This window comes from Podarcis pityusensis, assembly GCF_964106645.2.
Source record: "Podarcis pityusensis genome assembly, chromosome: 1".
Classification (NCBI taxonomy): Eukaryota; Metazoa; Chordata; class Lepidosauria; order Squamata; family Lacertidae; genus Podarcis; species Podarcis pityusensis.
Genome location: NC_138028.1, coordinates 107,085,151 through 107,100,035, shown reverse-complemented (window position 1 = coordinate 107,100,035; position 14,885 = coordinate 107,085,151). Strand labels below are relative to the sequence as shown.

Genomic DNA, 14,885 nt, shown 5'->3' with positions numbered 1-14,885 from the left:
TTTTCCTTCCCACCTAGGGATGAGCTGCAACTGACAATTCTTTCAATATTTGAGAATACAGAGAACAGATATTTAAGAAACAGAGAACAGTGTTGTATAGTTGGTAGCCTACCTTTTTAATTTCACCATGATGTTTGATAATGACAAAGGATTTATTTGCTCTGGACTACAGCTCAAATCTCGTATTTTGTCTCTTTATTTCCTGTTCATATGTATGTTTTGATTTCCAGTTTTAGCCTATTCCTGATACATGTTTTTATTTGCATATCATTGTTCTAAATAATAATAGATGAAAGTTGTTTATAACTTGTTTTCTAGCAAGTAATTAGCTTTTGAACTTTGTAGTTAGAAAGTGTGTGTGTTCTAATAATTTTCTTTTAATATTCTGTCATTTATTTTGAGCAGTCAAATGACCAACTATTTTCATATTTTAATATAACATTCTGATAAAACTTGGGGGGGCGGGCGGGTTTTTTCCTTCCTGCCTGCCTCTTCACCCACCTAGGGTTTTTTTTATGACTTCTCAATCAAAGGCTAATAGGTTTTGTTGAAAGCAAAGTAGCTGCACGGTTTTAAAAGCTTTTGATGGATTGTGAAAGGATTCCTTACATTACAGTAAAGGTCAATACTTTAAAATACCATTTCGAGCTGACTATAATTTTGCCTTTTAAAAAAAGAGGCAATCCTAATAATGAGACTTTTTTTAAAAAATGAAGAGGTTCTTTTGAAGAGGGTGGGCATTTTACAAGACAAAGAGGGTTACTTTTATACTTGGGTAATCACACTACTTAAGAAAAAAAGACTTCACTAAATAACGAAGAGACTTTTATACTTTTTTTTTTCAAAGTTTGTCCCCAGGAAATCACTTTTCTTCTAGCAAGGTAATTTGGCTTCCATTCTTGCAAAAGGGTATTACATTTCATGCAGATCAGGAGAGAAGTTATTTTTATTATTGCAATTTCATACATGTAAAGATTTTTAAGGAAGTGGTGAATGGTGTATTAACAAAAAATACTGTATCTGATTAGCAAAAATACTGTGTCTGTTTGACCTATCTCTCCCCCCGCCCTTGTCTGTGTCACACTGGTACCCCCTGGTATAGGTAACGTCTGGCCTCTTAGCATCTTATAATCACATCCCCAGCAAATGCTCTCATTTTTATCCCATGTGTTTCCGTGCCTACAGCTACTTTGTTTGGACAGCTCATGCTGGACCAACTTTCTTCAGTATGGCAACGCTTTGTCCTCTACAGCATGTTGTAGTGGTTAGACTATGTATTGGGGAGACCTAGGTTCAAATTTCCACTCTTACTGCAAGACACACTGGGTGATCCCAGACTGCTCCTTGTCTCTCTGATTAATCTACCTCACAGGAATGTTCTGGGTAAAATTAGGGATTAGGGTAGTAGAGGAGAATGATATATTCTGCTCTTTGTTCTTTGGAGTATGCATGGCATAAAAATGTAATAAATGCTTGAATTTCCATTTTAGATTTTGGGGACCAATGACAGAGGTGTATAATTAAAATATTACAGTATTCTTCGCAGTTAGTTGAAGTTTGTCTGAAGTATGTTAGCATGATTTTGCGTAGTAAGGTACTGAGAGATAAAAATTGTCATCTCTATATATATCTATTTCAGGCTCTATTCTTGTGAACAGTGTGAAAATTGCCTAGTCAGAGATATGAGCTGCTTACATTAGTTGTGAAAATAATATATTTACTTTTAAAAATGCAACTGATTAGCAACCTCTCAGTTTTTTAATTAATACTCATCTGCAGGGAGCATATATAAAATTATTGTTCATATAACACTTTATAACCCATAATTTTAACACAATACATACGAAATGTATTTATTTGTAAAAAAACCCCCGAAACAAACCCACCTTCTGGCCTTGTTTATGTCATATACACCCAAGGTGTTTTAATATCGCATTGAAACAAACAAAACCTATTCTGCAGCAGCTGATCAAATAACAATATAGGGCGGTGTTTGTGGACTAGTTTGTGAGACTGCGTTAAGTTTTACCTTATACGCTCATTTTCCTACCCGGGTGTCACTTCTCTGGTATGTGACAGACAAACACATACATGTACACTGTTTCATCTCATGTAATGAGCATGAAAGTGTCATTTATGTGAACTTGTAGTGGGTTATGGAAGCAACGTTATTAAGGCATTATTCCAAATATGTATAGGACAGCATGTGGAAATAATGTTTGGAGAGGTCAATGATGCATGCTATCCCTGACCCAGAACTGGTGTTTGTGTGTATATATCTCCATGTTGAATGGAGTGGATTTAATTATGTTCAGCTGGACATTGATCAGCATCTTGGACGTGACCAAGAACCCCGTTTGCACAGGGTTCCCAGTTGAGGGGAGAACTCAAAAGTGTGTTCAGCTGAACGTGCAAAAATGTTCCACCTAGGACCATGCCCCTTGAATGCAGAAAGGTTGAGGGTGGTGGCAGGGCCAGTGCACATGCCTTTCCACATGGTTGCGTCTACACAGTTTGGAGGGATGCCTGACTAGGCCTAGTGTGTTTTCATTTGCTGTGACTGGATATACACAGAACACTGCTTTCTCCTGCAGAAGTGAGAGCGCATAAGGAGAGCACATAAGGAAGCAAAGAAGAGTGAGAGGTGCAGCTTGAGAGCAACTGAATTAATTGCGACACGGAGACTGTCATCTTAAACACTTACTGGAGAATAAGACCCATTGAATTTCAAGGGGCTGCCTTCCAAGTAAACATGCTTATCCTTACATAGTGTGTGTTTGAAAAGCTGCCATTTGTCACTTGCAGATGTTTTGAGCCCTTGTCTTCCTCCAGACTGAAACTGCAGTAATACATTTTGGTGGGATTCGTTTTACAAATTAAAATCACCTGGGGCACTCCTAATACAAAATTAAGTGTCCATACAAACACTTGATGTAGAGGTGTGAACGGTAGGAATGGTTATAAAATGGATTCCCCTCAGAACTGGTATGCAAGAGGAGTGTAAGCAAATCCCTGGTTCAAATTCCATCACATACTGGGGGCAATATATAAGGATAATGATAGAGGCCTACATTATAGGGCTGTTGTCGTGATTAGTGAATTGAGGAGATGGAAACCAGTAAAGAACGCTTACATATACCGTATATGCTGCCTATTTGTGACAGGGATATTGATTCTTCCTTGTTTATTTAAACCCTTGTGTTTCAACTTTACTGTTTTATATGGCAGGAGTACAAAAAAACCACGAGTCTCCTGGAGTTAAAATATGAGATGCCGGTAATTCAAGGGTGATTCATTTCGTCAGATTAACTACTTGAGTGGATACTTACAGATTTGCTGGAGTGAATAACCTGTAGGAACTGCCCTACATTTTTAAATACAAGAATTGAACTTTTAGTTGGGATGCTCTCCCTCAGCTTCTTGCTTTTTCTGGAAGAAAAAGAGCAAACCAGCCTCTGCTTGCAAATACGGAAAAAAGAGAGCAACCTATTTTCAGGTGCACAGAGACAGCCTGGGGAACATGCACACATACTGCGCTGCAATGTTTGGCTTAAATTTTCTAAACGTATTCTTGGCGTAGTGTATCTTATTTGCAGATGGCCTACTCTCTGGGGACTTGCTGCAACCTTTTTAAACTTGCTCTCCCTCCCCTCCCCTTTATTCTTTTACGATTAGCCTGCTGTCCCCCCACCAAGCACATTATACTGTCTTTCCCTGCTTATATTTGTATTTTTGGTGGATATATTTAATGAACAGCTGTGCATCTGAGTCACATTGCAAATTATCCAATTTCTCTCTCCCTCTCCCCCCCATACCAATAAGATAAACATCCCCCTCACCCCCAGCTAACTGAAAGAAAAATACTGTCCGGAAGGGAGGTGGAGGAGAAGGAGGGAGGACTATAATGTATGAATTTCAAACATAAGGCAGTTTTGTGGGCCAGTATTTTCTGGCTTCCTCCTGGTTTAGCATTTGTTTTACCCTGTAACAGCAGAGTGAGGGGGAAAGCAGTCAACCTGACAAGCAGTAAGCTTGCTGAATTTTTGCAGAGATGAACACTGGCTGACTGGCAACAAAGTGTTTTGGGTAGAGGGCAGATCACCAAGAGAGGGCTACCTCAGGAGGATGGTTCAAGTATTTCTCATGACTTTATTTTCTCATTTTTGAAGTATTCTGTCTGATATTAAGCCTCTGGAATAATTTCAGGGTGGCAGAAGTGGAGGGGGGGGGCTTAAAACTTATATTTTAAAAATGGACTTGCCACTCATGAGATTAGTCATTTGCAGCCTGCCACCCTTCATATTTGGTTGGGACTCCCAACTCCCATATTGTTTTTAACACTTGATTGGAAGCCACCCAGAGTGGCTGGGAAAACTCAGCCAGATGGGCGGGGTATAAATAATAAATTATTATTATTATTATTATTATTATTATTATTATTATTATTATTTTATTTCCATCATGGGCAGCAGTCAAGGGTGATGGGTTGCAGTAGTTCAACAACAACAGATTGAGGGGAGGCTGCTGTATGCTGTGCCCGCCTTCTCTTCAAAAACTGGTGGACAATATGGGATCAATAATACAGTGGGAACTAGGGGACCTGCCTTCCAGAATGTGCAGCTGTCCGTGGTGAAGTGAGAAGAGCAGGGACCCTTGGGATTTCCTCTACAGGCCTCTCCGGCCAGCTGCCATGTTTCCTTGCAAATTCAAAAACAAAGTGTACCTTGCCTTACCTCATTCCTCTCTTTTGTAAAACCAAAAAACAACAACATGCCCCTCTTCTGGTTGATTATCGTCCATAAACATGCAAGACACACAGATAGCAACTGGTAACTTCTTGGAAAGAGGAGGGGTGGAAATTCCATCAGCTAGAAATATTCCTGCCCTTCTATTTATGGCATCAGTTCCTCTGTAAGTGTGAATGCAACGCATTGTTAACACATTTTAAGTATCTTGGTGGTTAGACCAGCATGTCCTTCATCTACATTGCCTTACGGGTCCAAGGGTTGCAGGTGAAAGGGCTATCGGGGCCCCTGATAAAAATGGACAAAAGTTAACGAAAGAGCTGATTGAAGACTTACTCATGTCTTGCACGGGTTGCAGCTGGCTCAGCATCATATCTGCCATAAGTGCTGTGTGTGTGTGTGTGTGTGTGTGTGTGTGTGTGTGTGTTGAGCTGTTGAAATATGAGGGGGATGCAGCACAAGAGTCTGGCACACATTATCATTATTATTATTATTATTATTATTATTTGTATACTTTAGCAGTGCATTAGCCAAGATGAGAACATCTATGGCAGAGGTGTGTGTATTTTCGGTGGAGTGATCCAGGTCTTAATTTTCCTTAGCCAGCAACACACAGGCCACATTGCATAGTTATTTCAGCTTACCCAATGGTTCACATTGAAAGTAATTATTATTATATTTTATTTTTAGTTGTTTATTTATTTGTACCTACCTACCTCACCTATCTGGCTGGGTTTCCCCAGCCACTCTGAGCAGCTCCCAACCGAATATTAAAAACACGATAAAACATCAAAGAAGAAAAAACTTCCTTAAACAAAGTTGCCACAGGGCGGGCGCCACTACCAAGAAGGCCCTCTGCCTGGTTCCCTGTAACCTCATCTTCCAGTGACGGAACCACCAAAAGGCCCTCAGAGCTGGACCTCAGTGTCCGGGCTGTATATTGGGGGTAGAGATGCTCCTTCAGGTATACTGGGCCAAGGTGAGGAATGAGTAGGAATATGAACTCTTTACACAGGAGCAGTACTCTAAACCCAGTATTGTATGGGTTTTGTATGTATACAAATGTTAGAGAAGCAGTTCTCTCCTTCCCAGGGTGCCTGTCTCTGCCATTGAGTGTGTGTTTACTTGCACTTTAGGAAGTGAAGCCAACCAAAATTCTGGAGTATGCCCACATAGACACAGTGAACATGTGTGCACATGGTATGCTTTGTTATTTTATAGCAGTCAACAACTGTTTTGGGCCCATGGGCCCATTTGTAAACTGAATAACCTGTATTCTCCTCCACCACCACCACCACCACCACTTCTTCTTCTTCTTCTTCTTCTTCTTCTTCTTCTTCTTCATTTATTTAAGCCCCAGCTCCCCGCCCCCCGCACAGGGACTCAAGGCAGTTTATAGATTGGTTTTGCGTACCACCCACTATCAGCTGTAAAATTATTTTTTTAATGATATCAAAGAAATATCCCAAACTTCAATACTTTAAATAATAATTGATGATAGTAAATCAAGCACAAGCATTTTGCCTGGACCTTTCTTCCTTGTTTTAAAAAAGGGCAGCTTGGCAAATATCGATACACATTTTGATGCTACAATAGAGTACAGTTTGTGCTGCATTTACCACGCCAGGGGGAGCGTTTGGGTTTAGAAAATAGAGTTTAGAGTGGGGTCAGCAACCTTTTCCAGCCATGGGCCAGTCCATCGTCTCTCAGACCATGTGGTGGGCCGGACTATATTTTGAAAATATAATAATGAACGAATTCCTATGCCCCACAAATAATCAATAGATGCATTTTAAATAAAAGGACACATTCGTTTTTACTCATGTAAAAACACGCTGATTCCCAGACTGTCCGCAGGCCGGATTGAGAAGACGATTGGGCCGCATCCGGCCCCCGGGCCTTAGGTTGCCTACCCCTGGTTTAGAGGGTTCCTCACGCCCAAAAAAAACTCTTAAAGCTGCAATTTTATACAATTTTCTAACTGTATCCAGAGGGATAATTTTTTTGTAGTCTGTAACTGAAAAAAGAACAAAGTAGCATTTTAAAGGCTAAACAAATTTATTACTGCTTACGGTTTTGTGGACCAGAGTCCACCTCATTATATGTCCTTGTTTCATCAGATGGAAACATTGCTAGCAATGCAAACAAGATATATAGCTTTACACAAAGCTTAGAGAGTTGACGAAACAAGTTACTCAAAACCTTTGTGTAGTGCAGACATATAAGCCAACACAGTGAGGCAATACTAGAGGTTTAGCTTTGGTAATCTTGCACAATAGTAGCTACTGAAGGTTGCTTGCTAATCTTCTAAAACAAAATCATTCATAGATTTGTCTGTGCAGAGATATCTAAAACGTGATGGGGGGGAGCCAAATGATAGCAACAGTGCTGTTTTTCTTGTGAGGAATGCCACTATCTAATATTTGTGTCTCGAGTGACGTATGCAGCTTGGATTCTAACGTCACTTCATGAATGGAAAGCGAGCGGCCATAACAGAAGGGTCTCTTCTGTGAGCACAACACTCTTTCTTTTAACAGAAGCCGCTTTTGTCAGAATCCAAGCCTTGAGACTTGAAAAAGTGTTTGATATAAAGTGGTCTGTAAGTTTTTGGGTTTTTTTTTTGCAATGTGTGTAGAAAACTAGTTTTGATTAAGAGGCCATAGCAAGGTAGAGGGGGGAAATTGAATGTGTGCATTCAAGATAGTGGGTTTTATTGGACTGCTTGTAAGTCTCTCCTGGGAGGGTAAAGGTAAAGGGACCCCTGACCATTAGGTCCAGTCGTGACCGACTCTGGGGTTGCGGCGCTCATCTCGCTTTATTGGCCGAGGGAGCCGGTGTACAGCTTCCGGGTCATGTGGCCAGCATGACTAAGCTGCTTCTGGCAAACCAGAGCAGTGCATGGAAATGCCGTTTACCTTCCCGCCGGGCCAGTACCTATTTATCTACTTGTACTGGCATGCTTTCGAACTGCTAGGTTGGCAGAAGCAGGGACCAAGCAATGGGAGCTCACCCTGTCACGGGGATTCGAACCGCCGACCTTCTGATCGGCAAGTCCTAGGCTCTGTGGTTTAACCCACAGCGCCACCCGCGTCCCTTCTCCTGGGAGGGGGTGGGTGGGAATTGTACACACACATAACAGCCATGGCTACATTAAGATGGAAGTATTTGTATTTAAATTCAAAGCAAGCAAGATAGGAAATCAAAGCTGGGGAAGTAATCCTGTCGGTTAGAGTTGGGGCGCCTCTACTGAGATACTATAACTAGAGGTTGTGTCTATTATGAATAGAAAGCAGGACTGAAGGAATCTCTCAAGCTTCAAGTCTTGGTTCATTGCCACCTCTTTTATATCCTTGACCCCCTTCCTCTTCCCTCCACCCCCCCAGCCTGCTGCAGAAGAAGGCTGCTCAATTAACTGATGTCCAGAGGGTTGTGTTCCTTCTCCAAACATCCATAATTCTAATCTCCCATTCTTTAACAATCATCCTTTCCAAGGGCTTCCTTTTTATCTAAGGGAAAGGTAGCGGCGGAACCTCACTTTCTTTTTGTCTGAAATTCTTGGCATCTCTTTGCGTGGAGTTGATGTGTGTGTGTGTGTGTTTAAAATCAATAGGCTTTCTTTCAAGGTTTATTTTTAACCAGCTTGAATTAACAGTCATAACAGCAGATCCTGCCTTCTCTGAGCAAAATGGCAGCCAGGAAGAGATCTTGACATCCCTTCCAAAAGTTTCTTGGTGGGCTGTCAACTGTCTAGGCAGCATGTTGGCCTGTTTTAGAGAACTTAATACAGTAGAAAGGAGCTGGACTCTCTTTTTGAAAAATAAGCATTTTAGTTTATCTTTGTTTTCTTTGGAACTAAGACAAGAAATGTTGTTGACCTTCTTGTTTCAATTCTTGCTTAAACCATTTGTTCTGATTAAAAGGAAGGTTATTGATAAGACAAACAGTATTTTCATTCCATATCCCTAGGACAGAGAATCTGAATTTCAGGCAAGCTGATATTGCAAATTCCTCCTTATTCTTTTTGTTGCTGTTCTTACGAAATCTGTGCAGCAACTCAACAATGAAAGCTGTGTTGATAATTTCTCCAGGTACATAAAAACCACCATTAGTTTGTATTTATTAGCCTGGTTCGCACAGCACAGTAAGCTAAATTATGATTTACCAGTACCATGTAATTTTGGTGGCTTCCGGATATGAGTTGCCACTCCTTTTGTTCCTCCCTTGACCTTTTAGCTTGGTGCAGTGGCAACTAGCTACGGTTTGGCTTAGTGTGTTCTCCAAATCCAGGATTGTGGTTAGGCTCTTCAATATTAGAAATTTAGATATATAAGCTAGGTGCCAAATGGCACCCTAAACCTAGGTTACGGTTGCCACACCAGAATGGCTATTTGCCAGGGGGCTGGAGTAGATGACTCAGAGTAGCCCCAATGATCATCAGTGGACATAAGTCTGTTCATTTCAGTGGGCTTACTCTGAGTATGATTGACATTGGGTATTATTACCCATTGTGTCTTAGTTGGTAATTATTTGTGCAGCATTTGAAGGAACAGTATTTAGACAGCATATAGGCCAAAGCCTGATTGGTTTTAAAGAGTCAAAAAAGTATTGCTAGACATCTAAAATGAAAATAAGGCTTTCTTTCACAAAAGAATTTGCATGACTTTTGCTATATCAGTTGCTTTTGCACTGAAATCCCTCATATCTCCTTGGACTCCATATTTTGTGTGTAGTCTTTCTAACACAAATAATTGATATATTACTATGATTTTAAATAGTTGCTTAAAATGTATATTGTACAGCATATGGATGGCATGCCTGATCATGACTCATAATCACTCCAAAGCCATGCATCTTTTAACCAAAGAGGTTATATCTCTCACTTGCTTACTTTCCTTTTGGACGGATCCCCTATTTAACTTTGCAATCAGGTGGGCAATTGGGTGCATGCTGTAATTTTTTCAATACTTTCTTCACCAATTTGTGCTTAGAAAGCTGAATGAAGTCTGGAACCACTTTTACATGCTGATGTTCTTTCTGGGATGTGACCTTCGGAGAACACTCAAATCTGATCGCCATCTTCTGGAGTTCATTAAAAAAAGCTGCTCTCTGTGGAGAGGAGGAAACAAATAGCAAATTCATTTCTGACTTGATGTTACAGGAGGGAGGAGAAGATATAAGAACTAGTGTGAACAGAGAAAACTGCCTTATACTGTACAGTATATATTTAGTTCACGGTACTTTTATGGACGCGGGTGGCGCTGTGGGTTAAACCACAGAGCTTAGGACTTGCCGATTAGAAGGCTGGCGGTTCAAATCCCCGCGACGGGGTGAGCTCCCGCTGCTCGGTCCCTGCTCCTGCCAACCTAGCAGTTCGAAAGCACGTCAAAAGTGCAAGTAGATAAATAGGTACTGCTCCAGCAGGAAGGTAAATGGCGTTTCCGTGCGCTGCTCTGGTTCGCCAGAAGCGGCTTAGTCATGCTGGCCACATGACCCGGAAGCTGTACGCTGGCTCCCTTGGCCAATAAGGCGAGATGAGCGCCGCAACCCCAGAGTTGGTCACGACTGGACCTAATGGTCAGGGGTCCCTTTACCTTTACCTTTTAGTTTTTATGCCGACTGGCAGAACTCTCCAGAGTTTCAAACAAGGGTCAATGCCCCGTCTTTTTGGGTTCTCAACCTGCAGCCTTTCGCATGCAAACCATGCCCTTTGTCACAGAGCTAAGCCCTTTACCTGAAAATAGAAAGCGAGAGGGCTGTGTTCTTGTTTGTTTCATGCTTGAATGTTGTGGGAACAGAGGAGAGGTAGGGTTTTTTTGTTTTTGTTTTAAGTAAACTATGTTTGAATTGTGTGGGGAGTATGGATTTGGGATGGGAGCTAATTTAAGGCCTATCTGCCCTTGTGCTATAAAAACACTTAAACCACTGCTGCTGGGGTATTTTTATAGTTGGGACATCTGTGGCTTTGTGAAGTAATTACACAGTGACTTGTGGGTGGGTTGTGAAGGTGAGTGGGACTTGTTCACGATGGATGCAGTTTTGCCATCTTCCTTGCCAAGCCCCCTTCTTTTCCTCCCCTTGGGGTTCTATGCAGTGCTGTCACGCAAGCAATTTGGGAAGCGTAGCAGCTAATTCAAACAGCATCAATTTGCTCTTATCCCGCCAGTGGTTTTCCAGTGCTGACAGAGATGTGCGTACATTTGTCGAGCTTCTCAGGGAGAGATAATAATTTATTATTGTGCATCAGGAGAAAAAAGAAGGCACAATGGCTCTCAGCCCATCTTAGGAGAAACGAGAGAGAGCACTTTTCTCAGTCTGGATTGTAATCTGCTGGTGACTACAGTGGTGAGTGGATTAGACCCCTAGTGAGAAAGGGGGAAGAGCAAGGGCCTATCCAATTCAGAGCTCACCGACTTGCCTCTTAGAAATTGTGTCTGATAAGATATAGCTAGCTCTCATAGTTTTTGGTGGGGTGTGCCCTCCTTCCCCAGAGGCTATGCTAAGATCACTGGTGCAACAACTCACGAAAATCACACTTGTTTGGAACTGCTTTTGTGGAATGACATCTCTGACAGATTTTAACTTTCTAGAACAAACCGATGGCTGTCCAGATGTTGTTGGACAGTATTGACTGATAGAATATTAATGCCACATACAATTCAGCATGGCTTCCTACTGGAGTCCTTTTTATTGATATACTGGGTCGGCAAGCTGATCACCTCAAGCAATACCAGACATTTCGTTTGGAGCCCTAATAATACATGCTTGTGTTATTGAAAACCCATTTCTAGAACTTCAGCTAGCACTCTGAAAAGTTAGGCTAAATGGTTGGTGGCATATGAATCCCCTTTGATACCCATCCTAGAGCATAAATATCTCAAACATTTGGCTAAATATTGCCAATATTTAAAGGCATTTATAGACTGCACAGTTTATACAAGACTAGTGCGCCTCTCACATAGAAGCAGATACTGGGCACGCTGCAACTTTCCTGGTTTTCTTCAAATTAGATACTTCACTAGTTGAGATAGCAGACCAAGTTGGCTGGATTGTCTATAAAAGGCTGGCTGACATGGGGCATGTTGTCAGAAAGATTAGCTTAACAGAATCAGGCAGTTAGTGAAAAAGTAAAGAAGACGAATCTGTTGCAATATGGTGGCCTTTTACTTCTTATGCAAACAAGAATGGACATTTACTGCAACCTACAGTGAGTCATTGTGTAGGGCATATCTAAATGGCTTGCATTCTGTTTACGAACATTTGCTTTTATTGGGACATACTCTCTGAATTCTATTCTGAATCACTGAGCACTTGCTCAGATATTCTGTGATATGAACTTTTGTAATACCACTCCAAACGCGGTTGTAGATAATGTTCTTTGTTTATATTGTTTTTGATTTGTTGTACGTTTTTGACAACTCAATACAAGCAATTTTCCAATAAAATAAATTATTACATGCTTGTGAAAGCCCCTGTTCATATTACCTTCTGTAGGATTGGCTGGTAGGGCTGGGTGATAATCTGGTTTTCATCATTGTGATATATCATCAGCTAAACATTGTGACATATAAATATTTCACGATATCTGAAAGGACGTTACCCCATTCACCTACATAGAGGTGAATGGGGTAACGTCCTTGCAACTGCTACCTAGACAGAGAGAGGTGGGGAGGAAGCAGCAGCCGAGGAAGAGTGAGATGCTGGAGCGGGAACCCCCACACCCAGAGTCTCATAAGGAGAAGCCTTCCCTTTCCTATACACTGTCTCCCAAACCCCATTTTGAGGTGACTCCTCACCCTGTGGGGAAAGGACCCAGGGAGGGGAGGACAGGAGGACCAGTGAGCTCTCCTTGTCCTCCTTCCACCTATTGGGGAGAGGAGGAGAGATGAGGAGCAGCCAAGGGTAGAAACAAAAACGGGAGCTTGTTCCCACTTGAGCTGAAGTGGAGCAGCCAGAGAGGGGAGAAGGAGGGAGCAGGACACTTTGGTTGTGGGGGAAATGCCAAGGCTGGGACTGTTCCTCCACTGGAGGGAAGGGGAGGGGGAAAGGAGCTGAAAGGGAAGGCAGCAATCTCACTCTGAGCAAAGGGGAGGGGAAAGGGAAGGCAGGCCAGGCAGCCACCAGTCTCACTCTTGAGGCTGGAACTCTTCCTCCTCCAGACGGAAGGGAGTCGGAAGGGAAGGCAGCAGACAGCGATCTCATCACCCCCTGGAGTTTTGAACACGGTTTGCGATATATTCCCAGGTCAAATATTCTGATACTGTCGTTGTGATGTGAATTTCAAACCGCTTTTGGACTTATGTATTTGACTGGAAAAGGCCAAGGATATGTGGACATGTATACTCCCTTTTTGACTTGTGAACACACTTAGCTTTTCGGTTCAGGAAGAGGCCTTTTTTCTTCTCTTTTGCCCTTGCAGAATCCACCCTCTTTGGAAGGCTCTTGAAGTCTGTCTTAAGAGAGAGTCGGGGTCTTGGTAAACCCAAGAAGTGGCAATTGACGCTCAGGCAGCTGGCCGTGTTAATCTTAGGTATGCAGTTGAGTCAAGTAGTTCTCTCTTTATTTTGAAAGCAATAATCTTTTTTTTTCCCCTTTTCCCTAGGTCTACAATGATAAATGGACTTCTGATTATTCCTCTTCTAGTAATGGTGTCTTTTCCTTCACCCAGCATGGAAGGTAAGTTATGAGGGGGGTATAAAACCTGGGTTGGTTATTTTAGTGCCTGACGAGTCACAGGAGGACTGTGGCTGCTCATCAGTCACAGGGAGCAGATGCCACGTTTTTGCATACATTCTTGTATGGGGCAATCAAGAAGCCAAGCTGTTGGGAGGAAAAGTGCAAATATGGAGCAAGGAAGCCAGAAACTACTGGGTTTTTGTGTGTGTTGTAAATTTTGGAGTACAGTAGTGGGTACCATAAATTTGGAGAGGGAATAGAGGACAAAGAGTGTTTTCCTCCCTCTGACTTATTCACTCTACCACCCAAGTACTTTTCTTCTTCTGCGACACACTGTCTCCTGAGTGTGAATATTTGTGAGGGAAGGGACAGAAAGTTCTTACAAGGATAGGAGCTGCACACTTGCTTGCTTTGCTCACCCCCCCCCCCAAATAAATCCCTTTAGACACAGTTGGGGAACCTTTCCGGCTTCATGGGCCAGATTTGAAACCTGTAAATCTCACAATTTAATGATAATAATTATAAAAAAATATTATCTACCCTTCACCAGACTCTCTTATTCCACCACCCTCACGTTAAAAGTAGCAAGGTATCAGCATTAAATCTAATAAGAGAACATCTGTTGGTTGCCTTTATATATTTATGTAATGAATATATGTAATGAATGAATAGATGGCAGAATAATGTCTTGTGAAAAATACTTGGTTGACATAATCTGCACTAGCAAAAAATATTAATCCCCCCTCAAAGCCCCTCTAGAGTATCTCTGTCTATGCATTTTAAATCTTGGGCAAATGCTTCCTCTTCCATCCTATCCTGGCCCATGTTCCAGTTTGATACTTCCTTATAGACTTCGCCCTTGTTCATATTTTGTTTCTCTTTCCATTGTTCGGTTCATTGTTTGCTTCATATAGAAGTGTGGGTGAATAAGTAGGTGTGTTGATGTCAGATCCAAAGGGAAGAAAATGAAAATGAGAACAAATTTATTTCCATAGTGGCTGCAAACTGTTGACAAGCCCACTTAGATAGCTGACAGTGTGTGGTTCCTCATTTATGTGGCACCAGAGTAAGATTATTCATTATGAACCTGTTGGTGAATCTCTTGCTGAGATGTGCTAAGATTTCTGAATGAAATATATGTCTGCTTTTGCACCACAGCAATACTGTAGGCTATGGTTTCATTGCCTATAGTCTTTCCTCTGGCTTCCATATATGCAAAATGAAATGTGACACCACTGTGCTAAAGTCTCTTTGGCTTTTAGTCCTTTTAGTTCCCTGTTGCTTGTCTGACAGATTCTATTGTGTTTGTACTTCTTCTTTTAATTCTTATGTTTACTGTATGCCACCCTGGAAAGGCTGTCTCAAAATATTTTAAATACATAAATGGTACTAACTTGAGTTAGTAGAGAGAAGCATGGATTTGTTTGTTTGTTTGTTTGTTTGTTGTTTGTTTGTTTCAGGGTTTTT

At 41.6% G+C, this 14,885-nt stretch overlaps 1 protein-coding gene across 3 annotated transcripts in view; it reads left to right on the top strand.

The window, feature by feature from the left end:
- The window catches only part of ACVR1 (activin A receptor type 1), a 71,395-nt gene that overhangs the window by 23,596 nt on the left and 32,914 nt on the right, over window positions 1–14,885 (top strand). For 2 of the 3 annotated variants that reach the window (XM_081007676.1, XM_081007674.1), the window contains exon 2: window positions 13,345–13,418. In XM_081007676.1, coding sequence (XP_080863802.1) covers window positions 13,345–13,418 — 74 coding nt within the window. Of the gene's footprint in view, window positions 1–12,873; window positions 12,987–13,344; window positions 13,419–14,885 lie in introns of those variants that run through there. The other variant, XM_081007675.1, reaches the window with a different exon arrangement.